At 49.9% G+C, this 26,849-nt stretch overlaps 2 protein-coding genes across 32 annotated transcripts; one reads left to right on the forward strand and one right to left on the reverse strand.

The window, feature by feature from the left end:
- Positions 1 to 1,936: 1,936 nt before the first annotated feature.
- ZNF672 (zinc finger protein 672) lies at positions 1,937 to 17,378 on the forward strand. 10 transcript variants are annotated; one of them, XM_086411181.1, is made up of 6 exons: positions 1,937 to 2,546; positions 5,630 to 5,685; positions 6,496 to 6,602; positions 8,088 to 9,242; positions 14,090 to 14,155; positions 15,536 to 17,378. In XM_086411181.1, exons 4-6 carry the CDS (start codon positions 8,312 to 8,314, stop codon positions 15,547 to 15,549), a joined length of 1,011 nt encoding a protein of 336 aa, XP_086267307.1. In that variant the 5' UTR covers positions 1,937 to 2,546; positions 5,630 to 5,685; positions 6,496 to 6,602; positions 8,088 to 8,311; the 3' UTR covers positions 15,550 to 17,378. The 10 variants fall into 10 exon arrangements, with proteins under 10 accessions (XP_086267307.1, XP_086267306.1, XP_086267305.1 ...); XM_086411180.1 differs by having other exon boundaries at positions 5,630 to 5,680; XM_086411179.1 differs by having other exon boundaries at positions 1,937 to 2,009; positions 5,630 to 5,680.
- ZNF692 (zinc finger protein 692) lies at positions 11,125 to 19,491 on the reverse strand. 22 transcript variants are annotated; one of them, XR_015167309.1, is made up of 13 exons: positions 19,162 to 19,269; positions 18,441 to 18,628; positions 18,126 to 18,157; positions 17,583 to 17,846; positions 16,992 to 17,040; positions 16,769 to 16,891; positions 16,264 to 16,482; positions 16,099 to 16,176; positions 15,924 to 16,002; positions 14,393 to 14,507; positions 13,983 to 14,221; positions 11,753 to 11,852; positions 11,125 to 11,610 (listed from the first exon to the last, which is right to left on the reverse strand). XR_015167309.1 is itself a non-coding variant. In XM_086411162.1 (13 exons), exons 3-13 carry the CDS (start codon positions 18,614 to 18,616, stop codon positions 11,313 to 11,315), a joined length of 1,536 nt encoding a protein of 511 aa, XP_086267288.1. In that variant the 5' UTR covers positions 18,617 to 18,628; positions 18,816 to 18,931; positions 19,338 to 19,412; the 3' UTR covers positions 11,125 to 11,312. The 22 variants fall into 22 exon arrangements, 18 of the variants coding, with proteins under 18 accessions (XP_086267288.1, XP_086267289.1, XP_086267287.1 ...); XM_086411162.1 differs by lacking the exons at positions 13,983 to 14,221; positions 19,162 to 19,269 and adding exons at positions 18,816 to 18,931; positions 19,338 to 19,412 and having other exon boundaries at positions 16,264 to 16,485; XR_015167305.1 differs by lacking the exons at positions 18,126 to 18,157; positions 19,162 to 19,269 and adding an exon at positions 19,338 to 19,467 and having other exon boundaries at positions 13,983 to 14,288; positions 16,264 to 16,485; positions 18,441 to 18,931.
- Between the last annotated feature and the right edge of the window lie 7,358 nt (positions 19,492 to 26,849).

Genomic DNA, 26,849 nt, shown 5'->3' on the forward strand with positions numbered 1-26,849 from the left:
TGCCTCCTGAGAAATCTGTGTGCAGGTCAAGAAGCAACAGTTAGAACCAGATATGGAACAATGGACTGGTTTCAAATTGGGAAAGGAATACGTCAAGCCTGTATATTGTCTCCCTGTCTTTTTAACTTACATGCAGAGTATATCATGTGAAATGCCGGGCTGGATGAAGCACAAGCTGGAATCAAGATCGCCAGGATCAATAACCACAGATAAGCAGATGACACCACCCTTATGGCAGAAAGCAAAGAACTAAAGAACCTCTTGATGAAACTGAAAGAGGAGAGTGAAAAAATTGGCTTAAAATTAAACATTCAAAAAACTAAGATCATGGCATCCAGTCCCATCACTTCATGGCAAATAGATGGGGAAACAATGGAAATGGTGACAGACTTTATTTTGGGGGGCTCCAAAATCACTGCAGATGGTGACTGCAGCCATGAAATTAAAAGACGCTTGCTCCTTGGAAGAAAAGCTATGACAAACCTAGACAGCATATTAAAAAGTAGAGACGTTACTTTGCCGACAAAGGTCCATCTAGTCAAAGCTGTGGTTTTTCCAGTAGTCGTGTATGGATGTGAGAGTTGGAGTATAAAGAAAGCTGAGCACCGAAGAATTGATGCTTTTGAACTGGTGTTGGAGAAGACTCTTGAGTGTCCTTTGGACTGCAGGGAGATCAAACTAGTCAATCCTCAAGGAAATCAGTCCTGAATATTCATCGGAGAGACTGATGCTAAAGCTTCAATACTTTGGCCACCTGATACTAAGAACTGACTCGTTGGAAAAGACCCTGATGCTGGGAAAGATTGAAGGCAGGAGGAGAAGCAGACAAGAGAAGAGAAGATGGTTGGATAGCATCACCGACGTGATTGACGTGAGTTTGAGCAAGCTCCAGGAGTTGGTGATGGACAGGGAAGCCTGGCGTGCTGCAGTCCATGAGGTCGCAAAGTGTCGGACACGACTAAGCGACTGAACTGAGCAGAGGAGAGGGGCAGAAGCTCTGGATGGGTGACAAGATATGTGGCACTAAGTGACCATGAAAGGAAGATTAGAACTGGTAAAGAATGATCCTGAGTGGCATCATCCGGAGCCTGATCCTGAGCGGCATCATCCGGAGCCTGATAGGCAGCCCTGAGGGCAGAGGGTCACATTCCCAAATGCTTTTCTGGAAAACAACAATAACAGCACATCTCAGTGGAACAAGACATTGAACAGAGAGCTCAGCCAGTATGCTTTTGTAGAGATAACTGGAAAGCCGTCTAGGAGTACCCCCCAATATTGGTAGTGCAATATTGGACGGGTCATCAATTCCTTGGCAGGGCTGTGGCAGGGATTAAGGTAACAGGTATCAAGTGTGGCCTCTTTGTAAGAAGTCATTAGCTAACTAACGGGACTTTCGGGCGGTGGCCCCCAAGGTCACTCCACCTCGGGGCACCCCTAGCCAGGCTGCGGCCCCTGCGGGGATATCTTTCTGCGTCCACGCCTGCCCCTGTGAACCGCAGAAACACAAAAGTATACACGCGGACTCCGCCACTAGGCCCTGAGGCTGTGCACGGAGCTCAGAGCCCTTTCCTCTTGATTGGGCGGGAAGAGACCCCGGTGGGACGTAGGCAAAGAAGGAGGCAGGGATTGGTTGAGCCCAGGAAGAAGGTGGGGCCTTGACACGGAGGGAGGTGGACCGGGAGTCTCCTGGGGCTCCGTCTATTGGTCCCGCCCCCTTACTGGAATTCTGCCCCGTGCTGCTAAGGCCGAACCGTTAGTGGAGCCGTCTTACGTCTCGTAGTTTTCCCAGCAACCGGTGACGCACCGGCGTGAGGCAGGCCACTGGCCAACCCGGGAGAGCGGGGCTGGCGCGTGATCCTCAATCCCGAGGCACCTCCCAGTTCCCCCCAGTAGGCCGCCCCGCGCTCCTTCCCTCCTTTCCCCGCCCCAGTCCCGCAGTCCGGGAGGCGGGGGTCAGCGACCCAGCTGAGTGGGAGCCGCGCGGTGTCCGAGGAGCCAGTCGGCGACCGGTGAGGGGACCGAGGGGCGGGGGGGAGGGCTGGCGCGGGGCAGCGATCCCCAATTGTCGCCCGGCTTTTTCACTCAGCTTCGGGCGGCCAGCGTCTGCCGCCGTGAAGAACGCCTCCGTAGCAACTAGTGACGCAGAGGCCCAGCGGAGCAAGGGATTGGCCGGCCCGTGTCCGCTGCTGCCGCGCGGCCTGCTCCTCCCAGGCCTTACCCTCGGTCTGTCCTCGCCAGTCTAACCGCTGTGACCTTCGTTGCTGGCGGCCACACGACGCAAATATCGCCAGGCTGAGTCCGAATAAAAGGGCAGCGGCAGCCTCCGGGTCCCGACCATATTAAACGCCCCCTACTCTACACTACGTTTTTGGTGCCCTGTCTTGCCCTTCGCGTGGGCTGGCTCCTAGGGCAAAGAGTTGAGGTGGGCCCAGGGATGGGAAATTTCGTCCAAGGAGAATCTGACCAGCAACTCATGACGAAAACTAACTGAGGCGCCCGGGATTGGCTGCGCTGCGGAGAGGGGCCGGGGAAGGCGACCTGCTCAGGTGCGGCGTTCCTCATTCCTCGAATAGTTGTTTTCAGTTCCCGTTAAGTACTAGGCGCCAAGCCTTAAAATGAGTAATCAACGTCACTACTTACTCTAAGCCCACGGTGTTTGTCGAGGGTCTGCGAAAGCGCCACGCTTCTCTAATCCCATTAAGTAGGGTTCTTTGCGGGGTTGGGGAGCAGTCGGGGAGGGGAAGGACTTAAAGGTTTTGCAGAACGTTTAGGATGCTTACCAGGTAGGAGTCAAACCCCTTTTTCAGAGTTCCTCAAAACTGTCCTGGGAAGAGTAAATCCTAAAAACTCAGCAACTGCCGTTCTCAGACTTTACACCTACCTCTTTTCATAGGAGACGTTATAATAGTTTCCTCTACTGAGTTTTCTCAGGCAGGAGTGTTAGGCACACGACTTCCCTGTCCAAGGTCACACAGCCAGCCATGGAAGACCCAGAACTTGGATACTTGCCTCTCTAGTTCCCCTACAGAGGTTGCAGTTCCCACTTAGTAAACCAAGGCAGAGTATTTGCAGTGTATGCAGTGGATAGGGCTATGGAGGATAAGATGACTAGAGAGAGGCACTCTCCTCCAGGAACCTAATGCTTGAAAGAATAGCATTCCAGATTAATACATCATTTTTAAAAAGCATTAGGTGCCTTATGTGTGCCCAACTTCTTGCTAGGCCCAGGAAGAATGCGAACCACCTTATAGTCCTTCCCCTCATCCCGCTTCTGGGCTCCTCTGGCTCTTCTGAGCTGTAGTCTTGCCCGTGTGTCAAAGGAATATAGAGAATAAACTGTACTGCTATGTTCTCTCCCTGTCAACATACATACCTTCTCCACACTTCCCAGATTTCACAGAAAAAATCTTTGTGGAAAAAAGTTGCAAATGAATCCGCTTGGATCATGATCAGGCTTGGGCAGTTGAGGGGAAGAGGGAACTGTCGTTTCTGTTTCCACCAGTTCTTTAAACATATCTGGATCTGAACGGACTGGATCTGAAGCTGGAAGAGACAAGGTCTTTTAAAATACTGGACCTTGTTTCTGTTAAGGGAAAGAGGGAAGTGAGGAGTGGCCACTTTGCTGCTCTGGATTTCATACCTCATCCTCACTTAGAAAAGAGACTGAAACCTTTCCGAGTGGACTGGGAATCAGTCTTTAATGTTACTTTTACTGACTGTTCAGAGTAAAGCCAAGGAGGGGGCTGGAGGAGTGGAGGTGCTCAGTAGGATTTCTGCGGAGGGATTATTGGGGCTGAGTACTGAATGAAGAAGGGAAAGGGCTTTCAGGTAGAAAGACCTACAACTGGAAAAGACCCATATTAGGCTCCAGAGGGCAAGGGAAACTTTTCCATCCGTCCAATTCCTCCCCCCTCCTCCTCCCAGCCGTGAAAAGTGTATCATTTGCCTCTTAATGGATGTAAAATTTCGTCTGCCTCTAGGGGTATCTCAGAGTCCTTGAGACTACACTTTCATTAAGCCTGGGGCAACAGAACAGACTTTAGAGCTGGGACTAGGGTGGAGTTTAAGTATATAGAGAGAGGCCAGCAGAAGAATCTTCTCTCCCAAATGCAGCTACCACTCTCCAAACCTCTTCTAAGGCCAACAGTTTCCTTTCTCATTACCAGGATTGCAAAGAATCAAATGCAAGGCACAAGTGAGCCCCAGTCCCATGGCAGCCTGTGAGGTCGCCTGGGACTTCCTGATCTGCTACCATCAACTGGCCGGGGCCAGAAGGGTTGGAGACTATCAGGGAGAATCAGACAAGCCTCCTGGCCTGCCATCCCTTCCCTGTCCCTGGACCCACTTGCCGCCTGAGTGGTTCTAGAAAAGCTCACACCACAGGGGAACCTTAGGTCACACAGGGGTGCCCAGTAGTACCCACCTCAAAGGACTGGTAGGAGGAGGAAAGTGGTACATACACAGGAACATACGAGAGCCATTCCATATTGATGCTAGTAACAACTAGGAAAGTAGCAGTAACAACTAGGAGAGTAGCTTTGCACTAGTCACAACCCCAAGTCCCAAACAGATCTACATGGCACTGTAGATATTCACTTTCCCAAAGAGCAGATGGACCCTCTGGAACGTGTGGCCAGAGCCCTTCATCTTAGGAGATGAGAAGAGTGGCCATCTTCTCTGGTTCTAAGGGTCCGGGAAGTTAGTGACCTTTCCATGCAGTCCCCTCCAGGGATTGTGAGGTGGGGTAGCCTCCCTTTGTATGTGTTCCAAGCCATTTGGCCACATTTGTAATCATCACTTGTCTTAAAAACAGGTGAAATAAATTATAAAATATATTTCATTATTTCACTTAACCCAATACATCTAAAATTTTATTTCAACATACAGTATTAAACATTATTCATGAGATATTTTGCATTCTTTTTCATACTAAGTCTTTGAAGTTAGGACCGTACTCGACCCTTATAGCACATCTCATTTGGAACCAACCATATTTCAAGTTTCAGTTGCCTCATGTCACTTGTGGCACAGCTGAGGCAGCCCTCAAACCCACATCTGCATCCAACTCTGGTTGAAAGAGTCTTCACAATGCCCCAGAAATGTTGGCCTGGCAGAAAAGATAACCAGGGAGGAAAATCTTTATTCTGACTGAAGAGTACAACTCAGAAGAAAAAGAACTACACATCTCTCACAGAAGATTGTTAGTAAATGTACCAAATCCTGATTTAGTCCAACACTCATGTGAACCATTAGATATGACATGAAATGCTGGCAATATCTATTAAGAAACAAATACGTTTTGTGGTAAACGAAACTCAGAAATGTATTGTGATGTTAAGTTTTGCCATTAGCTTATCTTCTTAGTACTTGTCTTTTATTAGTTACATATAATAAATCTGTAAGTATTAAATGCTTAAAAGCTACTAAAATTGAACAACTATGATTTTTTGTAAATTCACACATAATTATCCCCTTCCCTCTTTAAAGCCTCCCTCATACTTATTTTTTTCCCGAAAGTCAAAGAAATTTGGTGGTATAACACTTCAAAATTCAATCAGGAAAATGATGGTTAGGACAGTCTGGAAATTGTTCTGTTGGCAGGGTAATACATTTTTTTTTTTTTTTCCAGATTTTCTTCCAGGCATAGACCCTTTGCTTCAAGGGCAAGCTCCAGTATGGGGTAAGGTAAACAGAAGTGAAACTTGAAGGATATACCCTGACACTCAAGCACCAAACCTGCACCCTAGACCGGGGTCTTTTATTCCATGTCTGTAATGGGGCAAAATGGTATCTTTGTTTATGTCATTTATGTGTGTGTGTTTATGTTTGTGCATTTGTCTTACCTTCCTTGGACATGTACCCTTGAAAGTGGTAGCCTGGTAGAGGGTTCGATCCCAGAAATTTGGTCTGAGAGGTGCCAGGGTCTCCAGAGACACTCAGGTGAGGGGGAACACTCACTAGGACATAAGCCCTGCTTTCCTTGGCATTTGGGATCAACCACTGACCCTTGAGAGGTTTTATTCACATGAGAGCAAACATTCCTTTGATTTTGACCAGTTAGAATCAGCAACCCAAGCAAGTGTCTGGGCTGAAAACTCCTTCTGGAAGAACCAAGAGACTCCCTCTGAAGTTTGCTCTCAGGTCTGCAGAGGTCTCTTGCTCCTAATTACAGATTTTGTTTAAAACTCTTTGAATAAGATGACCAGGATTTAAAATATTCCAGTGTACCCCTCCCTGACCCCATCTCCAAAAACAAGTATGGGCTGGGGCAAGCTGGGGGGATGTCATAGATGAAACATAATTTAGAATGTAAATAAATGCTGAAGGTGAGTGAGTAATCTGTGATACTCTTCTTGTTAAGTTTTTTATACTTGAAAATATCTGTTTAAAAAATACTTCTCTTTCAGGAAATGTTCCCTTCTTCTTTCTTCCTGCATTTGTCCTCTCTGCTCAGTTTAAAATCACATTGTTCCTCTTATTTTATCCCTCCTGCAGGGCACAGCACACCCTGCTCCAGAGGCACAGAGAGAAAACATCCTACATCAGCCACTCCTGCCTAATAGTACCGAGGGGAGCAGAAGCTTCAGAGCCCACTCCTGCAGGTCTGTAGCTTTAAAGCCTTCTTTAAATTGAGTCCATTTGCATCCAGAAGATTAGAACCCCATCTGTGGGGTGTTTTAACCACAGCTCTGGAAATTTAGAGTTGCCATCTGCTGATAAGAAAATGACTGATGACTATTGTTTACTTCCTATCTCTGATCTGTTGGGTGACATGGCTGTAGTTGTTAGTGACTACACCTGTCTCCTATGTCCCACTGAACTGAACTGGGGACAGAGCCGTGGGTCTTGAGGCAGTCAGTGGTGAGGCCAGCCAGGTTAGGAGAGCAGCCCCATTTGTGCTTTAGATAGAGGGCACAGGAAGTTCTGTGCACAAATGCTGATCCTGCTCATGGACAGCCATCTGGGCCAACTTGTCAGAAGGATTCAGGGATACCATTTGAGATAAAGAGAATAGCAGAGCAGATTTCATCCCCATAAAGGGGCTTCTTTGCTACTTCAGGTTCTCAGATCCTTGGAGCTGGGGTAATGAGGAAAGTCTCCAGAATGTTTGCAAACAACTTGGATGCCCTGAGAATTAGAAAGGATTTTCCTTCTTCCTTCCTCGCCCTCCCTAGAAATTTGAAAGGCACTTCTTCAATAATGGGCTGCCCTTGTGGCTCAGCTGGTAAAGAATCTGCCTGCAATGTGAGAGACCTGGTTTGATCCCTGGGTTGGGAAGATCCCCTGGAGAAGGGAAAGGCTACACACTCCAGTATTCTGGCCTGGAGAATTCCATGGACTATAGTCCATGGAGTCGCAAAGAGTCGTACATGACTGAGCGACTTTCACTTCACTTTCTTTAATAATACCATCAACTTTTGATAATATTCTTTTACCCCTTTCCTGGGTCCTGAGTTGCTTCACTTTCTCAAAGTTAGGCCAGGGAACTTGAGACTGTGCCCTGGCGTGGAGTGACTGCTTATCAGGTGCTATCCAAAGCCAAGGAGCAAGACTTTAGTTTTCTCAAATACCTTCCCTTGCTCAGGTCCCAGCTATTCCTGAGCCTGTTGCCCTAGCTGCTGCTGCTTGAGGGGGTTATGCTTCACCACTTGCAGTCTAGGCCTGGCTCAGTTAACATTGGTTATTCAGGAAATCCTGAGTCTTTGGAAGAAGGCTTTGATTGGTTTAGGCCTAGGGGACTTCTCATTGCCCATCCCTCCTTGGTCATTTCCTAGTGCATCACCAGGCCAGGATCCCTGGTCCAAAGCTATAAAACAAGCTGGACACTCTTCCTCTTCTGAGCACTGTACTGGAGGCAAACTTCCCTCTGAGTCCCTCCTGCCCTTCCTAGTGGCACAAGGACACACCCCTCCCTGGCCTATATTTCTCAGACTCCCATGGTTTTGCCTCCTCTCTTGAGAATGGAATTCAGGGATGACCTAACTGAGGGAGCTACAGAAAACAGGGAGCCTGTGCTTGACCCTCCATTCCCCAAGGTGTAGCTGTCATAGATGTTGCTGGAGCTCACAATTACCTTCTCTCTGCAGGGCTCATGATACATGGTAAACCTGGCTGCAGCCCACCTCTGAAACAGCCACAGCACCTGCCATGAGAGAAGGAACCCTGGAATCTACAAACCAGTTTTCCAGGCCTCTCTCCCTTCCCTTTGCTACTGCTCCCTTTCTATGCCTTAAAAATAACTCAGATGAAGGTGGACTCCAGAGTGTGAGTGGCACTCTGCACGCTGAGGGCTCCCGACCTGGCCCTCACCATGTTCGCTGCCTCAGAGGTGGCAGCGGGCAGACCTTATGGGTGCAGTGAGTGTGGCAAGAGCTTCCGCTACAGTTCAGTGCTGCTGCGGCATGAGCGCGTCCACAGTCGTGACAGCAGCTTCCGCTGCCTAGAGTGTGGCGAGCGATGCGCAGAGGCCTCTGACCTCCGTGCACATAGACGCGCTCACGCGGGCCAGACGCTCTACATCTGCAGTGAGTGTGGCCAGAGCTTCCGCCACAGCGGCCGCCTTGACCTGCACCAGAGCGTACACAGGCGGCGCATCCGCTCCTGCCGCTGCCGAGCTTGTGGCGGATGCTTTCCACACCTCCCGGCTCTGTTACTGCACCGGCGCCGCTGGCACCCTCCCGAGAGGCCCCACCGCTGTCCGCTGTGCCCTCGAGCCTTCCGCCAGAGTGCGCTGCGCTTCCACCTGGCACGGGCGCACCCATGGGGAACACCTACTGTGCCTGCTGACACCCTCCACCGCTGCACACAGTGCTCGCGGGCCTTCCGCAGCATCGCTGGACTTCGGAGCCATTTGCGTGTTCATGCAGCCAGGAGCCCCAGTGACTCCACACTTCGGCAGCCAGGTGCTCCGGACACACACCAGTGTGGTGTGTGTGGCAAGACCTTTGGCAAGAGTTCCACACTAACGCGACACCTGCAGACGCACTCGGGTGAGAAACCTTTCAAATGCCCGGAGTGCGGCAAGGGCTTCTTGGAGAGCGCCACACTGGTGCGCCATCAGCGCACACACACGGGCGAGAAGCCTTACGCCTGCGGCGACTGCGGGCGACGCTTCAGTGAGAGCTCCACCCTGCTGCGCCATCGACGCAGCCATCAGGGAGAGCGGCCACATGCCTGTGCCACATGTGGCAAGGGCTTTGGGCAGCGCTCTGACCTGGTGGTGCACCAGCGCATCCACACAGGTGAGAGGCCCTTCCCATGTACTGAGTGCGGCCGCTGCTTCAGCGACCGCTCAGACCTCACGAAGCACAGGCGCACACACACAGGTGAGAAACCCTACCGCTGTGAGTTGTGCGGCAAGTGCTTCACATGCGTCTCCAACCTCAATGTGCACCGGCGCAACCATGCTGGCCACAAGCCCCACAAGTGCCCTGAGTGTGGCAAGGCCTTCAGTGTGGGTTCCAAGCTGGCACTGCACCGCAAGACGCACCTGGGCGAGCGGCCAGCGGAATGTGCAGAGTGTGGCAAATGTTTTAGCCACAGCCGCTCCCTGTCACAGCACCAGCGAGCTCACAGGCGTGCTCGTGCCTCCACTGCTCCTGCTGCCACTGCCACTCAGCCCAAGGCAGGCACTGCACTCATCGTTGCTGGGCAAGCAGGACAGGAAAAGCCAGGGCTTTTTTTGTCTCAGTTGAGAGAGACTTGTTGAGACTTCTCTGGGGTGGGCTAGACAAGCACTCATACAATGCCACAGGGACGGTGGGACAACTCGCAGACAGAGGTCTGTGGAAAGACAGCATGGCCTATCACCTTTCTCCATCTCTCTCGGTAGAACTTCACCTGGCTTCTCGCCGCACCCCTACGTCTATGTCGCTTGTCAGCTCCTTGCCTGTCCTCAGCCCTTCCTTCTTCCCCTCTGAGGTGTAGGTTTAGGGAAAACCTCTCAGACCCCACGAGTAGAACAGCATCCAAGTATTGATGTTTCACATCCCTGCTGCTGTGCTCTCAGGTCTGTCTTCCCATCATTGTTCTGTCTTCTCTTATTCCATCTCCTTTTTGCAGCCTGAGTCCCCTCTACCTTTTCTTTCTGGGTACTTTTGGTATCCTATCTCTTCAGGTAATGACTATAGATGTGGCTAGAGTCACATCCCACCAGTGGTCTTCTTGCCTCTTCCTTTCACTTGGCTGTTAGTCTCTTGCTGCTTTTTCCCTCAGCTTCTGAGAGATGGGAAATTTGCAGAGAAATAGTGGGAGAGCTCACTTTTCTGAAAGATATCTCCACATCAGAAGCACTCAGAGAAGTGCTTCACAGCATGTAAAGGTGGGCATGAGCCCTCAGCATAGCTGCCCACCTGTCTCATGGGACAGACCTGTTGGTGTACAGATCAGGGTGCTTCTCAGGATAGTGTTCTCCAGGTAGGGGACAATAGCCTGGGACCTGAGTCAAGACCACATGGGTCCACAAAGCTAGGCACTGCCAAGTGGAGTGAGAATGCTATGTACAAATCACGCTTGGAACCATAGGAAAACAGCTCCACAGAGGCCACAGTGCAGGGCTGAAAATTCCCTGGAATTGGCCTTTTTTTTTTTCTTGCAGGTGGTGAAATAAAGAACTGTTTGAGTTCTAGATGCCAAGAGCTCCCTTTGTTAAACCTGAGGCTGCTGTATTCACAGACACCAAGTCACCCAAGAAACAGGCCCTTTCAAAAATCAAGGTCTCTGGTCCCTTCCCAGGCTACATCAGCAACCGTGGATGTATAGCCCCCTCATTTTTTCACTGGAAGGCAAGACTCTTCAGGGGCCCCTATACATCTGGTTGTCTTGGTTAACAAAGAATAGAAATGTGGCCCCGAGTCACATACCTCTAATCCTTCTCCAGCCCATCCCTCTGGAATGACCTAGTGATCACACCCTGCCTTGCTTGAAGGCAAGAGTGTGTGTGACTCTCCACAGAAAAAAGGGAAGCCCCAAAGTGAATTGGAAAAGAAAGCCGGGTCCTCACAGTGGGGGCAGGTGGGGGACTGCACTTAGGGTACACTCAGGCACATTCCAGCAGAGCCTGTTTCTAAAAGAATCAAGATTTCTGTACCTCAGGTGCCAAAATACTCACTCTGCCCACACAAGTCTATGTAAAATACTGGGTTTATTCTGTCCTTTAGGAAGACTCAAGTAGCCTGGCTCCCCTAAAATCTGGTCTTGCCCCTGCCCTGCATTCCCCATCACCCTAGTTCCTGGACACCAGGCATCTTGCCCTTCTTGCTCCTTTCCAGTCCCTGGGACCTGGATCCCCAAATTCTGAGGAATGCTTGCTGCTAAGGGAGCAGAATGGGAGCCTGAGGAGCCAGAGTGGACCTGGATCCTTCACTGGCCCCCAGGGATGCAGAGGCCAAGATGCTGGAACAGGACTCCACTGGACCGGATAGTTCTTGTGGGGCCAGGAGCAAGGCCGGGTGGCTTTTGCTGCGATGAGCTGCAACACTGTCGGGCTTCTCAAAGCGCTTGCCGCAGAACTCACAGGGGAATCGCAAGGCAGCCACCGTCTCTGCATGCTTGCGCCGGTGCCAATTCAGGGATGCCTTCTGGCGGCAGGTAAACCCGCAGATCTCACACCTAAACCAGGAGGAGAAGAGTGAGGGCAGGTGCCTCAGCCCATCTTGACCTCCCCAGGGGCTCCTCCTGGTCCCAGCTTCCCAGGTGTCCTTCCAGCACCTCCCCACTTCACCCCACACCAGGCTCCCTTCCCCACACTCACTGTAGGGGTTTCTCTCCAGTGTGGATGCGCCGGTGGATGACCAAGTTGCTGCTGGTGCGGAAAGACCGGGCGCAGAACTCACAAATGTAGTCTCGGGTGTCTGTGGGCACACAGGGGATAGCCAAGCATCCATCCCCAAACTGAGGCCCTCCTTGGCCCACCCCTTCCAGTCCTCCAAAGGAGTACTGTCCCTATTTAGTCTGCATGTCACTCCTCCCAGCCCCACAACAGTGCCCTGTGACCTGACAGACACCCTGTGGGTATCAAGAGCCAATCCCCTCTCCTTTCTCCCTGAACCTGACCGCCAGCCTGGTACATTTCTCCTACACCTCCTGCAGCAGCGGAGATAGCCATCCTTTTCAATGCATCCTGTAGTCTTCTGCCCAACCACTGCTCTGTATACCCTGCCATCAGACCACACACACATGTACCTACAGCCTTCATCCCCATCACTAACTTGCACTCCACACAACTCCTGCTCCAGGCTCTCTCCTCAGTCACTACAACTGGTGTCAATTTGTTCTCTATATGTCCAGCCCTCCACTCTCCTGGTTCCCAGACCCTCACTAACCTGGCCCCCCTACACTCCTCAGCCACCACTCCCAGGTTATGCACCATCACTGCACCATGTAGAAATCACAATTTCAAGCATCCTAGTTCCAGTCACATCCTTTGTCCTGTTACAGTAATCCTACAACTCCAGGCTGCCAGTTCAGTGGCCCACTGTCTCCCTGCCTTCTCTGACCAGTCCATTTCCAAGGCATCTTCATGGCCTTCCTTCACTTTACCTGTCTCTCTCTTCCTTAGCTATATTTTCCTGGTTAAAACCCAACTCAGGATAAATACAACACTTGGTTGCTCCAAGCCTGCACATACATGTGTGTTGAGCAGGGCAGACAACCTACAACTCCCCACTACCCCACCTTGGGCTCTACTTTCATACACAACTGCAAGCCTCGAGCTTCCCCACTGCCCTGCCACAGTACCTCTGCATCTCCTTGGTCAGTTCACTCCCACTTTCTAGAGTCCAGAAGGGCATTTTCCACATGACCTCCTCTTTCTACCAACCTCACTCAACAATGACCTCATTTTATAAGTCACCCAGAAGAAAAGAGCCAGGAAAGAAGGCCCACATCCTCCCCTCACCTAATCCACCAGGCAACTTGCTTTCTGTGCCCATATATGTGAATAGTCCCTGCTTCTCTGTGGCTGCCTTCCAACTGTGCCCAGACACACCCCCTCCTCACTGACTTGAGGTTGCCCAACCCTGGCATCAGCAAGCCTTTCCTCTCTGTGGGATCATCTCTGTATGATCCTGCCCTCCAGCTTATACCTACTCCTCTGCTTGCCTTCACAGCAAAACTCCAAAGAGTTGTCCGTACTTGCTATCTTTACTTCCTCAGCTCCTCTCTGCTACAGACCCACCCGCTGCTGGCTGTTATCTCCCTTGTCACATGCCATTTTCTCATCTGGTCAAGGATAGCTTTCCACTACCCTGTCTGGTGGCCTGTCCACATCCTCATCTCACACAGCTCGGCAGCACTGGCATAGGTCACCCCTCCCTCCTCCCTAGAGCGCTTTCTCCACTTGGCTCCTCAGATACTGCTCTTCAGCTGCCTCCCTGGCCCCTCTGTAGCTGACCTTCCCACCTGCCCTGCTCAGACCTCTTCTCTACCTATGTTCACTCTCTCCCTGTAGAAGCACTCCACCCACAGCTCTAAACACCATCCAAGTGCTCATGATGAACAAGTTTTTCTTTTTTACCCAACATCTCTGAACTTCAGATTCATGTTTTCTGGGACACCTGATTAGCATGTCCCAAATAAAATGTCATGTCCCTTTCCTGAAACCTGCTTCTCTGTCATTTTCAGGGAATCACATCACCTTCTACCCAGTTGCTCAGGTTCAAATCTTTTTCCAAGTCTTCCCTGACTCTACAGTCCTACCCATGGACAATCTGTTCTACCCACAGTAGCCCTGGCTCCATCTTCACTCGTCAGTCTCCAGCCACTTCTCACCAACTCGACTGTCCAGGTCGTCACTACTGTGCTGCACCTTTCTGCAGTCCCTCTATTCTTCACATGGCTGTCACAGTGCTCCTTTTAAAATCAGTTGTGTCCCTCCCTCCAACATACTGGTGCCCATCACATGTGGCCAGGAGCCAAGCCATCATGAAGATGGTCTTGGAGGCCTCTACCACCTATTTGACCTCTCTTCCTTCCTTTCTAACCTCGTGTCTTCCTCTCCATTCCTGGATCATGCTTGGAGATGCCAGTTTAGGGTCCTCTCATGAGCTGCTTGTGGGTGTGGCTAAGCCTCCATTCTCTCTTCACTTAGGTCTTTGCTCAAAGCACTTTTCACAGCTCTTGTGGCCCAGTGCCAGTAGAGTGGACATCTTACAAGGTGAGTACTGCCTGCTTTATTCACTGCCAAATCCCAGCACTTAGAACAGTTTAAAGCAGGCAAGATCTCAACAAAAAGAGAGGGCAGGATGAGTGTGTGAATGAAGAGTTATCCCAGAGCAATGTGACAAAACCTGCAGATAAGAGGTGATGGGCCTCGTGGGGAAGGTGAAGGTACCCACAGGGGGAGGTGACAGGACCCACAGTGGGGAGATGAGAAGGCATTTCTACCACTCACCACTGTGCAGCTTCACATGCTCCTTCAGGTGTTTCTTAAAGTTGAAGGACTTCCCACAGGCTGGCTCTGGGCAGGAGAAGGACTTTTGGTGGATGTGCTGGTATTTCTTGTGGTGCTAGGGAAGGAAGCACATGGCTTTCTCAGGGAGACCACCAGAGCTGACCCAGCAGGCAGGCTCTTCTGCCCTCTTCCTTAACAATTCTTGTCACTGCCTCACCTATAGTCCAGTCCTCACCTATAAGTGAGCACCCCAATCCCATCCCTTCCTGATCCCACCCTGTCCTTACTCTGCCCTGCCCTCAAGTTCTATTATCTCACCTCCTTGTCACCTCACCCTGCAATGCCCAGTTCCCTGAACAAAATGCAGTTCTGCTGACATTCCTGGTTCCCTAACTATATATTTGCCATCTGCCAGGGATGGGAACACATTTTAGGTGGTTATGATTATTCTCCTTGATATCAATATCAATGCCCAACAGTGTCTCTCAGATGGCCTACATTTTACTAATAGCTCACCATGGGGTTATATAATTTTCTCCTAAATGTGCTTTGGAAACACGCACTCTGTCAATTTGGAACACTTTTAAGGGTAGTGTGTTCTTCAACCTTAACTCCCCAAGTATTTCTAGGAAGTATTTCTCTTTTTATCTGGTCTAATTTTCACATTCTGGCTCACTAAGCTGCATGAGCTCGTTCCCTTTCTCCATAATCCCATTTCCCCATATTTAAACTACTGCTGGGAGCTACTTCAGTCTCCTTCATTAACAGAATCAAATATGTCTGACCAGCCCTGCTGTTCTTATCAAAAGCCTAGAGCTTTGCAACCACATGGGGACCTTCCCCTTCTCCCAAATCCCATCCACCCAGGCCTCACCATCCCTCTGGTCTAGGGTCCCCCAGCCTCAGAACCCTGTGAGAGCTCTCGCTGAGTGTGGGGCTTGGACTCTTCCCGCTCTGTGCCTCACCTCTCCTGTAGTAAGGCTGAGGACAAGACTGTCTCCTAAACCTTCTAGTGCAGGACCACCCACATAAGCCAGCAGAGCAAGGCAGTCCAATGGACTGAGGAACCCTAGCACCAGGACACACTAATGAGAAGCCTTGGGCAATGCTTAATCTTTCTGTGTTCCTTGTTTTCCTCATCAGAAAAGCAAGAATAGTATCAGCGCCCACTCCACAAGAATGTTGAGAAGATCAAAAGACTCAACACATATCAAGTACTTAGAACAGTCACTAGCACCTCAAAAGCCTGAGGAATGCCACCATTATCTCCATGTGGTCAACAGAGGGCTTGTGCAACAAGCAGTAGTGGCAGCAGCTGTGCACCTGAGGCTTGGTGTCCTGCCTTATCTACCAGTCATCTGGATTAGTGATTATAACTGTAGGCAAGCTCTGCACATCCATCCCAACCCTTCTCTCCCTGGCTCTGAATTCCCCCCACACCCCAGGTTTCTTTACCTCAGTTTCTCCTTCAGCCCTCCTCCTCCACCCATGAGGCTACACAGAATCCAACCTGTACCCCTCACATCCTCACATTCAAATACTGCCGGTTCGAGAAGATCCTTCCACAGCCAGGGAAGTCACAGGGCAGCAGCTCTCTTTTGGCAGCTTTCCTGAGGAAGGAAAACAGGAAGCGGGAGGACTTGTGCAGGCTCTCTTCCACCTCCCTCCTCACCCTTCCCTACCAGGGCCCCTTTCCCCAGTCCTACCTAATTCTCTTGGGGCCAATCTGAGCAGTGTCCTCATCCCATGCCGAGGCCAGAGCAGACTGAGCCTGACTCCCAGGGCTATGGGCAGCAAAGAGGGAGCAGAGGGCCTCGAGGGAGGGCCATGTCCCAGGATGCCCCTGCCCTCTGTCTCAGCCATCAGGTTACCTGGCCAGGGGCTCAGTCTGCTGGTCTGCTTGAGGGGTCCCCCTGAGCTCTGGCTGGATCCTGACTTCTACAGGCCTGGGAGCTCCAGAACCCAATGAGGATGCTGATGAGGATGGCGAAGCAAGAGGAGCTGGGACAGCTGCAGGGGCCGGGGCTATCTCCCCATCCTTAAGTGCATGGGTGACAGGGGAAGGGGGTGGTTTGGGGACATCTGGCTCACTGCTGAAAGGAGAATGAAGAGGAGGAGGGCATTATCTCATGGATCCTCAGCCAGCCCCAGCCCAACCCCAATCCCTAAATTGCAAAGATCCCAAACTCACTTTCCACCCAGTTCAAAATCTCTAATTCTTTCTGCCTTCCCCAAAGCCTACCCTGCCCTCTCCACCAACAAGCCACTCCCTGAAGTCTGCAAAGCAAAGCTCCAAGAGCCCCCTGCCCCAGCCACCCCCACCCTGCCCCGCAACTAGCCCACTCTGTTCAGAATCCTCCCTCAGCCCCAACTTGCTCATCTGGGGAGGAGCTGTAGGTCCAGGGACTAGCATCACTGAGCATTTCCTCTTCATCCTCCTCTTCCTCTTCCCCATCTTCTCCGAGGGATGGGAAGGTCTCCGGTGGGGGTCCCGCCCCCCTGCAGGTCCAAGGAAGGCAAGTGTGAAGTCCTGCTCCCTCACTTCCATTGTCCACCCAGGTCTATCTTGTCCCCCGCTGTTCCCCAACCCCAGACTCACCTGGGCATCCTGGCCTCCTGAGCCCTCTCATCACAGTTAGATTCCAAACCTGTTGGCATGGGTAGGGTCAAAAGGGAAGGAATTCTGTACTGGAGGGATGAGGACAGGTGAAGTTCTAAGGCCTGAAGTGGTGGGAAGACTCTTAGGAAGAAGGAAGAGGGGGAACAGGCTACTGGAGTGGGAGGGATTGTTTGATTTTAGACATGGTACATTTCACATGGCCCAAAAAAAGAAACAAGTATAAAAAGGTACACTGTGAAAAGTCTCCTTTCCAATCTGTATTCCAGCCACCTCAGTCTTCCTATAGGTAACCTGTTTTCCTATATGCCCTTCCAGAAATTTTTATACATTCATAAGTACATACAAATAAATTCCTTTTTTCTCTTATTTATCCACCAGTGGTAACATACAATACATCCAATTCTGTATTCTGCTTTTCATACCTAAAAATATATTGAGGATATATTTCCTTATCAGCAGAGTTTTTCCACTGAGAAAGGATAATTTTTGAAGAATGGGATTCTGAGTTTCAGAATAGGGTTCTGAGTTCCCCTCTTTTTTTCTCCATAACTCTTCTTTCCCCCAGCCTACCTGCAGGCTCCTGCCCACTCTTGGCCTCTGGGCACCAGCTCCTCTCATCAGTACTTGGAAGAGGGGTCAGATTTGGCTCCTCTGGAGATTTGGGGCCTGAAGAGGGGCCCCAGGAGAAGGTGTGGCCAGCTGAACACTCCCACACAAGCCCCCCATCTTGGCCCCCAGGTCCCCGAAGCCCAGGAACCAGGCTGCACTCCCGGCTGTGAGCGTGAGATAGAAGCACCAGATACTGCAGTCCCTTGGGGGCCACAGGCTCAGGACCTAGAGCAGTAAAGGCAACAGTCAAGAGTGAGCTGGGAGGCCCTCTCGTCTCATCCTGGAGAGCCACATTCAGACAGCCCTGTACCCCAATCCCCTACTCCCTTCTCCACAGGTGGCCCCTCTCAGCTGTCCAACTCCCCCCATCTCTTCCCAAACTCACTCAAGGCTCCCTCTGATCCAGTCCCCATAGGGAGGGTATTTCTAGGTCACACCACTCCCTGTTGCCCCCTCTTCCCTCTCTGGCTCCTAATTCTCTACCCCAAGCCATTCCCTACCCACCTGCACAAAGCACACAGCCTGAAGAAGTGTACCTGCCAGGGGGACAAGAGGCAGGTCAAGTGAGGGCCCATGTGACCAACTGCCCTCAGCTCTAGCCACTCACACACTTAAGGGGTCCTCTATCCTCTGGGAACCAAGAGGTGGGGGAAGACCGTGGGAGGTCACAAACCACACTGGCCTTGCTTCTGAAATGAGAAATCTGCCAGTGGGAAGGAGCAGCAGGACTATACTTGGTGTCGGGGACAGGGGACGGGTAAGGTGCTGGGTGTTGTAGCCTGGGTCCCCTCCCTCAGAACCCCTGACCCGGGCCCTAACCGGTCCAACAGGAACTTGGCCAGCTGCGAGTGCAAGGAGAAGCCCAGCTGCTCCTTGAGGAGGCACCACTGTTCCATATGGCCACCCAGGCGGATGCGGCACTTGCTGCGGCGTGCATCCAGCTGCCGCCGCTTCTCCCGCCGCCTGCGGGACGCGTCCGCAGGGGAGGCCGCCATGAGTACCAGGGCCTGCGGGGTGGAGGAGATGCTGATCGGATACGGGTCCAGAGGCCCCGGAGGAGATGCTGATCGGATACGGGTCCAGAGGCCCCAACTCCACCCTTTGCCAGGGCCTCAGTTTCCTCATCGGTGAATTGGGAAACCAAACCACTGCAACAGCATTCGCCACCACCGGGTCCAAACCACATCTGCTTACCTGTCAGGGCGTGTAAACTAGTGCTAGGCGGTGGGTATCGTGGGGGTGGGAGGTAAGGGGACAGCATCAAAGTCAGAATGGCCTGATACCCGGCACACTGAAGTGCAGAACTGGAGCTATGGGGTAAGAAAATTTCAACTAGGGCGGGGTAAAGGGTAAGGTAACAGTGTTATATTGAAAAAGGCCTGAGTCTTTACTGGTAAATGAGGGAAGAGGTCGTTTGCACTGGAAGAGCTCCTCACAGTCGGGACGACTTGGGTAGAGCCGGGGCGGGGGGCGGGGGGAGGGGCGGGGGTCTGGAGGGCACCCCCCCACTCCGTTCTGGGCCGCCCCACTGAACACTCACACTGCGTCGGATGGACCAATTCCTAAGGCAGCTCCCCGGCCGCCCAGAGCTCCCGCCGCGACCCACCCCCACCCCGGCCTTACCTGAGCGCCCCCACCCGCCCTCATCCCGACTGCGCCTGCGCCTCCCCCGTGTCGCGCGCAGGCCCGGAGAGCGGCGGGAGGACAGGGGCCCACCTCGCGCGCGCCGCCGGTGTTTCTCTTTTAAGAGGAACCCGTCCCCCTTCGCGTCGGTGACTCCAGCCTGGAACTGGCGCCGGAGTTTGGGGGAAGGGGAGAGTCGAAGGCTGCCTGCGTGCGCCTGCGCATTGGCCACTCAGCGCAACGCCTGCTGGGAGCCGTGGTTCCCATACAAACTGCTCACGCTCCTGGCTGAACAGTGCAAAGGCTATAGAAGGGTCGCTGCCCCGGCGAGCTTCTGTGTTTGGTGGCCAAAGGCTTAGGGAAATGGAGTTCATAGGCCCTCCTCCCGTGCGCCGACCCCAGCCCCTTCAAACATCCCAGGGATGTGGCCTCTGCAACTGTTCCTACTTTGTAATTTATCTTTTATTCTCCCTCCCAATTCCCTGTTCTCCGACAGAAGTGACCTGGAGAAGGGAATGGCAACCCACTCCACTATTCTTGCCTGGAGAATCCCATGGACAGAGGAGCCTGGCAGCCTACAATCCATGGGGTCGCACAGAGTCAGACATGACTGAAGTGACTGAACACGCACGCACTACAGAAGTCATCTGAAAAGTTGACCAGATTTGCTGTGGACTGGAATCAAGATTGCCGGGAGAAATATCAATAACCTCAGATATTGACACCACCCTTATGGCAGAAAGTGAAGAGGAACTAAAAAGCCTCTTGATGAAAGTGAAAGAGGAGAGTGAAAAAGTTGGCTTAAAGCTCAACATTCAGAAAACGAAGATCATGGCATCTGGTCCCATCACTTCATGGGAAATAGATGGGGAAACAGTGGAAACAGTGTCAGACTTTATTTTGGGGGGCTCCAAAATCACTGAGGATGGTGACTGCAACCATGAAATTAAAAGGTGCTTACTCCTTGGAAGGAAAGTTACGACCAACCTAGATAGCATATTCAAAAGCAGAGACATTACTTTGCCAACAAAGGTCCATCTAGTCAAGGCTATGGTTTTTCCTGCGGTCATGTATGGATGTGAGAGTTGGACTGTGAAGAAGGCTGAGCGCCAAATAATTGATGCTTTTGAACTGTGGTGTTGGAGAAGACTCTTGAGAGTCCCTTGGAGTGCAAGGAGATCCAACCAGTCCATTCTGAAGGAGATCAGCCCTGGGATTTCTTTGGAGGGAATGATGCTGAAGCTGAAACTCCAGTACTTTGGCCACCTCATGCGAAGAGTTGACTCATTGGAAAAGACTCTGATGCTGGGAGGGATTGGGGGAAGGAGGAGAAGGGGAAGCCAGAGGATGAGATGGCTGGATGGCATCACTAAGTCGATGGACTTGAGTCTGAGTGAACTCCGGGAGTTGGTGATGGACAGGGAGGCCTGGCGTGCTGCGATTCCTGGGGTCACAAAGGTCGGACACGACTGAGCGACTGAACTGAACTGATTCCGCACTTCCGTTCTCTCTTCAGTTGACTCCAATGGAGCTTTTCTGTCTTCCAAGCCACTGAACGGCTTATGTCAATGTCACCCGGGGCAGTCACTTTGTTAAAGGCAGTGGTCTGTTCTCTGCTTCTCTGCTGCTGCTGCTGCTGCTGCTGCTGCTGCTGCTAAGTCACTTCAGTCCTGTCCAATCTGTGCGACCCCACAGACGGCAGCCCACCAGGCTCCTCTGTCCCTGGGATTCTCCATGCAAGAATACTGGAGTGGGTTGCCATTTCCTTCTCCATCTCTGCTTCTCTACCCTTAAAGCAATATCTGACAATGTAGATATTTCCCTCCATGACCCCTGTCCCCTCACAGAAGTTTGGCTTCTGTGACTCCACACACACCTGGTTTTCCTCCCTCCTCACTGGCTCTTCCCTTCCTTTGTTGGATCCTCTTCAGAGAATCAGCTTGGGGTCTTTCCGTGGACCAAGTCCTCTCTCTTCTGGACTTTTTTCTTCTTGTTTGATTTATTTTGCCCCTTGGCTTTAAAGGGCTTCCCTGGTGGCTCAAACGGTAAAAAAGTCCACTTGCAATGCAAGAGACCCAGGTTCCCAGTAAATGTTACCATCATCCACCCACTTGTTCAGAACAAAAACCTCAGAATCATCCTTGACTACATCATCTAGTCCTGCTGATACTATCTGCAAAAATTTGTTGTGAATCCGATCATTTCCAGCTTTTTTCACTGCTAAAACCTTACTCCAGGTCACCTGTATTAGTTTTCTGTAGTTGCTGTAACATCTCCACAAACTTGGTGGTTAAAAACAACAGACATTTTTTTTTACTCATAGTTATGAAGGCCTCAAGTTAGTATGAGGCTGTCATCAGAGCAATATTTCTGCTACAAGGATTCTAGGGGAAAATCCTTTCCTTGCCTCTTGTAGCTTCTGGTGATGAACTGGCAATCCCAAGCCTGTGGCCACATCATTCCAATTTCTCTCTAGTCATGTTGCTACCTTTCCTTTTGTCTGCATCAAATCTCCCTGTACTTCTCTTTTATAGGGACATTTGTGAAAGTGTTTGGACCCACCTAGAAAATCCCCAAAAAATAAAATCTTAAGACTCGATATTAAAAAAACTAAGATCATCTGGGCCCATCACTTCATGGCATATAGAATGGGTAAAAGTGGAAGCAGTGACAGATTTTCTCTTCTTGGGCTCAAAAATCACTGCAGATGGTGACTGCAGCCATGAAATCAGAAGATGCTTTCTTCTTGGAAGGAAAGCTATGACAAACCTAGACAGCATATTAAAATGCCAAGACATCACTTTCCTGACAAAGGTTCGTATAGTCAAGGCTATGGTCTTTCCAGTAGTCATGTAAGGATGTAAGAGTAGGACCATAAAGAAGGATATGTGCAGATGAATTGATGCTTTCAAGCTGTGGTGTTGGAGAAGACTCTTGAGAGTCCCTTGGACTGCAAGGAAATCAAACCAGTCAATCCTAAAAGAAATCAACCCTGAATACCCATTGGAAGCACTGATGCTAAAGCTCCAATACTTTGGCCACCTGATGTGAAGAGACAACTCATTGGAAAAGACCCTGATGCTGGGAAAGATTGAAGGCAGAAGGAGAAGAAGGCACAGAGGATGAGATGGTTGGATGGCATCACCAATTCAATGGACATGAACTTGGGCAAACTCCAGGAGATAGTGAAGGACAGGGAGGCCTGGCATGCTGCAGTCCAGCAAAGAGCTGGAATCGACTTAGCAACTGAACAAAAATAACAAAGATAATCCAAATAATCTCTCCATCTCAATATCCTAAAACAATCACATCTACAGAGTGTTTGCTAGATTGATCTGCTTCCTTCTGCTCTCACCCACACAAGGCAGGAAGGAGGAAATCTCCTGCTTAAAACATTTCATGGTCACCAGTGCAATCCAAAACCCTTACTATGACATCAAGGCCTGTGTGGTCTGACCTTTAGCTGTTTCTCTGGCCTCCCCGACCTTTCCTTACTTTGTCCACTCTGTCCTACTAGTCCCACTTTTTTTTGTTTGTTTTCACTATTTTTCTAATGTACCAAACACGCTGGAGAGAGTCCCTTCTCTCTGGAATACCCACTCTCCATCTCTTCATGTGGTTGTTTTCCTTCTTATTATGTAAATCTCAGCTCCAAGTTCACCTACTCAGATCCTTTTTGTCATTCTCTGCCCGCTGTGTCTATTTCCTTCACAGCACTTCTAGTTCTCTGAAATTATTTGCTTGTGTGTTTGTTGTCGGTATATGATGATTGTTGGCTATCTCAGGCTTCTCCTGTGCAGCCTAGACAGTCAAAATAACATGGTATCCAATCATAAACTACCCCTTAGGATGAATCCAGTATGTCCTGCCTATATCATACTCTTGAATTATGATACCAATGACTCAAAATGGTATTTGTCTGCCTAATATAAGATTGGAGGAAAGATCACTCACATATTCCAGATACTTTACTAATTAAAAAAGATCCTTCATTAATCCAAAGAATAGGACTCCACAGGGGACAAACAGAAAAAAAAATATTTTCTTTCCCTTCATGGTCCCTTAGTAGACATCTGTAAAATCCTATTTTCTCTTTCCCATGGATGAAATTACAAACAAGTTTAATAATTCTTGGTTACTCTTAGATAATAATAATAATAATAAAAAGTCCCTTACTTGATTTGAGACTCAAGCACACTCTTGGTTCTCTCAATCTGACATGGTTCAAAATTACAAAGCTCTAAACCCCTTAATCCTCCAATAACCCTCTCCAAACAAATCCCCCTTTTTTTCCCCCTCTCAATCTCTCTTCAATTTCTTACATCACTGAAGTAAGGGATGAACCAAGCCTCTCAATAGTCACCTTCCTTTGTAGGTACTGAAGACAAGCACTAACTTCTTTGGCATGGATGGGAAGAGGAAAAGTGAAAGTGAAGTCACTCAGTCGTGTCCAACTCTTTGCGATCTCTTTGTCCAACTCTCCTCTTTGGGAAGAGGAGATTCTCTATATTTCTTTTCTGCCTTTAGTTCTTAGCCCAAACTGCCTTCAGTATTTAGCCCAATCTAAGAATTCCATTTTACCACCCCATTTCAAAAGTTATTATTAAATTTGAGCTTTTTGTTGCTTTAGCTCTGTTGAGTTACACAGACTTTACAGCCTCTTGAAACTGCCAATTGCTTTTTTCATGTTAAGTTCCTAAGTCTCCCCATGAAGAACTTGTGAGGAGGCTTAGGGGTTCATGTTGGGGGACATTTCATTTATCCTCATGACATTTATTTTTTCTGGATTCTAGATGGCACCATAGCTTCCTTTTTATCTCCTGCTTTGGGAAAAGCTCTATCTGATATTATTACTGTACCCTCTGAGTTCTCAATATCTTCTTTCTAAATAGAAAAATCACCTTCCACTCCCCTGGTTCAAAGAGAGCCAAATTGCTACAGCCTTGATCTGAAATCCTGACTCAAAGTGGAGAAGGGGGACTTCCCTGGTGGTCCAGTGGTTAAGAATCCGCCTTCCATTGCAGGGGATGTGGGTTCCATCCCTGGTCAGGGAACTAGGATCCCACATGTCTCAGAGCAACTGAGACCACATCCTTCAACCAGAGAGAAGCCTGCACACGCAACTAAGACCCAATGCAGTTTTAAATAAATAAACTTTAAAAAATAATAATAATAAAGTGGAGAAGGAGCACTCCACAGGAAGTTTATGCCCTAAATTCCAGGAGACCCACCGACACTATTAGCTCTATTCAGGCCCCAAGTCTATGCAAGAGTCTTACACCCCACCCTTTGTCTCTCACCCAATCAGCGTCTGTCATCTGTTTTCTTCAGCCAATTAGCTTCTCTGGGAGCGCTGTTTGTCTTCTCCTTGATCATCAGTGGGCGGTGCCTTTGTTCTGAGCCCAATCACACCAGAGAGTGGCCCGCCACTATCTTCTGTGCCGGCAAGTGGGCGGGGCGGAACGATTTATAAGAAACCAACCGGTTGTCTGGAAACCTAGGTCACAGCCCAAGAGGGCTGAGGACATGTACCGGAAGCAAGCTGGCACCCGGGAGACTTATCCTCCGGAATGTTGCAGCAGCACGGGTGCTTTCCGCCGCTGTGACAGGGGGCGCGGCGGAACACACAACGCCGGTCGCGGGGAGACATTGTGTTGCAGATACTGAAGAAGCCCCTGTCCAGGGACGCCGTGGTGATACTGCACGTGGTGGAGCGGGATCTTTTCAACCAGATCGCGCGCGAGGTGACCCGACTAAGTCAGGAGGGTGCGGACCTACGAGGCGAGCGCCGGGCAACCGGGACTGCTGAGATCGGCTCCACCCTCCGGTCGCTCCTGTCCTCGAGAGTTACGCTTCGTGCCCACACCACCTCCTTCCTGACGCGTGGCCGGCAGGTGGCCCAAGCGCTGCCAGCGCTAGTCCGAAGGAGTGGGCTCCTCTTGGGATCCCCCTAGGACAGGCCCCGTTGACAAATGCTTGCGGAAAATCGTGGATTTACAGACATAGCTAGCTTATCATCCAGGCTGTAGCTTTGGTGTGTTGCTGAAGAAATGAAGGTGTTTCCAGAGTAAATACCAGGAAAGGAAGAAACATTGGAAAATCAGGCAAAAATGTCATGGATTCGGGAAAAGTTCCAAGCAAACGTGAGGTTAGAACACCGGCACCTGGACCAACCTTATACCTCACCCGCTGATGAAGATGGAAATAAAGGGAAAATCTGAACTTGGCGTCTTACATGCTGCTTTGTGGGGTGGATGTGGTGGATGAGGAAAACTCAGATAAAGATAGGGTTCCTCTAATAGAGGAAATGTCCTGTCTCCTCCTCTCCATCCCTAGAGGGGCTCCCTCTAGTTATCTTCATCCCTCTTAGTTATCTTCATCCTCTGTACCAGGATGAGCTGTTGCACTTGTGTATTCAAATGTAGATGAGAGATGAAGAGCCAGAATGGCAAGTAGAGGGTACTGATAAAACACTAGCCATCCAAGTCAAGCTTACTAGCGGAAGAGGAGCCTAAAATTAGAGGGTAAGGAAGAGTCTTTCCCCACCCCTAGACAGGCCCCCTGCATGTTTCTACTGTTTCCTGGCAAGGTAGGACTCAGCATTTAGAATTCCCTTTTGCTTTTCTCTCATCCTACTTCACGTCATGGGTTTATTCTGTCTCATCTCTGTCCTCTTATTCCTATTTTTTCTCTCCACTCACTGTCACTCCTGTTTCACTTCTAATTACCCATTTTCCTTCCTTTCTGGCCCTCAGCTTATTCTTGCCCCGTTTTTCTTTGTCTTTTCACCTTTTCCTTGTCTGTCTTTCATCTATTTTCTCTGTACCTAGAAAGTTTTACATTTGGGCTGAAAATGTAAAGCCCTATTTATCTAAAAGTCCTGGTAAATGAGGAAGAGAGGTAACCTGCTAATAACCCCAGGAGTAAAATAATGTGAGAAGTGTGTTTGGTAGGTGAGGATATGTGTTGAGAAAAAATTTAGTTGTAAGGCCTGTCTCTGTTTATTCCAACCCTTTCCCTGGGGTATACAGACACCCAGCATGATGTCTAAAACAAAATGCTTGATCCTCAGCCCTCTCCACCAGGAAAACCCAAGTCTGGCTACAACATTTGTTGAGATGACTAATTCAAGATAATTAGTTAAAGTCTTGATATTCTGAAGACATTAATTTCAGGAAGGCAAAACTGAGCTCCTGGTGAACACTGGAAAAAGCAGATAGGATCCCAAAGCTGCTTGGCAGCAAGAAGTGAATGGTGTTCAAGGAACATACATGAAAATTTTTGGAAACAAATGAGGTGGTTCACATCTCCACTGAGACTTAAAAATAAGTCTATATTTTCTTGGTACACTTTAAGATCATGACAACAGAATGAACAATGACATGGGGGTGCTGTTGCTCATGGGGAATGGCTTGTAGCAAACATGCCCTTGCCATGTACCCCACACTAGTACAACATGGAGAGAGCAGGAGAGATGGCAGAGCACTGTGAAAGGCTTTTTAGAAGTTATTATAAGACTCTCTTCGTAACCTGAGCATCTAGACCTACTGAGTCCCCTTTGTTTTTCCATTGCTAAGTCATGTCCAACACTTTGTGACCCTATGG

This window comes from Bos grunniens, chromosome 7 (genome assembly GCF_055505025.1).
Source record: "Bos grunniens cultivar Pamir isolate PY7600 chromosome 7, Bosgru_T2T1.0, whole genome shotgun sequence".
In the NCBI taxonomy this organism is placed as follows: Eukaryota; Metazoa; Chordata; class Mammalia; order Artiodactyla; family Bovidae; genus Bos; species Bos grunniens.

Coding starts and splice junctions, on each gene's coding strand:
- ZNF672 (XM_086411174.1), top strand. CDS start 8,312: ATGTTCGCTGCCTCAGAGGTGGCAGCGGGCAGACCTTATGGGTGCAGT.
- ZNF692 (XM_086411154.1), bottom strand. CDS start 18,882: ATGCTGTCCCCTTACCTCCCACCCCCACGATACCCACCGCCTAGCACT. Junction 11,853..14,392: donor GCATGTGAAGCTGCACAGTG/GTGAGTGGTAGA, acceptor GTGTGCCCACAG/ACACCCGAGACTACATTTGT. Junction 11,611..11,752: donor ACTGGAGAGAAACCCCTACA/GTGAGTGTGGGG, acceptor CTCCTGGTTTAG/GTGTGAGATCTGCGGGTTTA.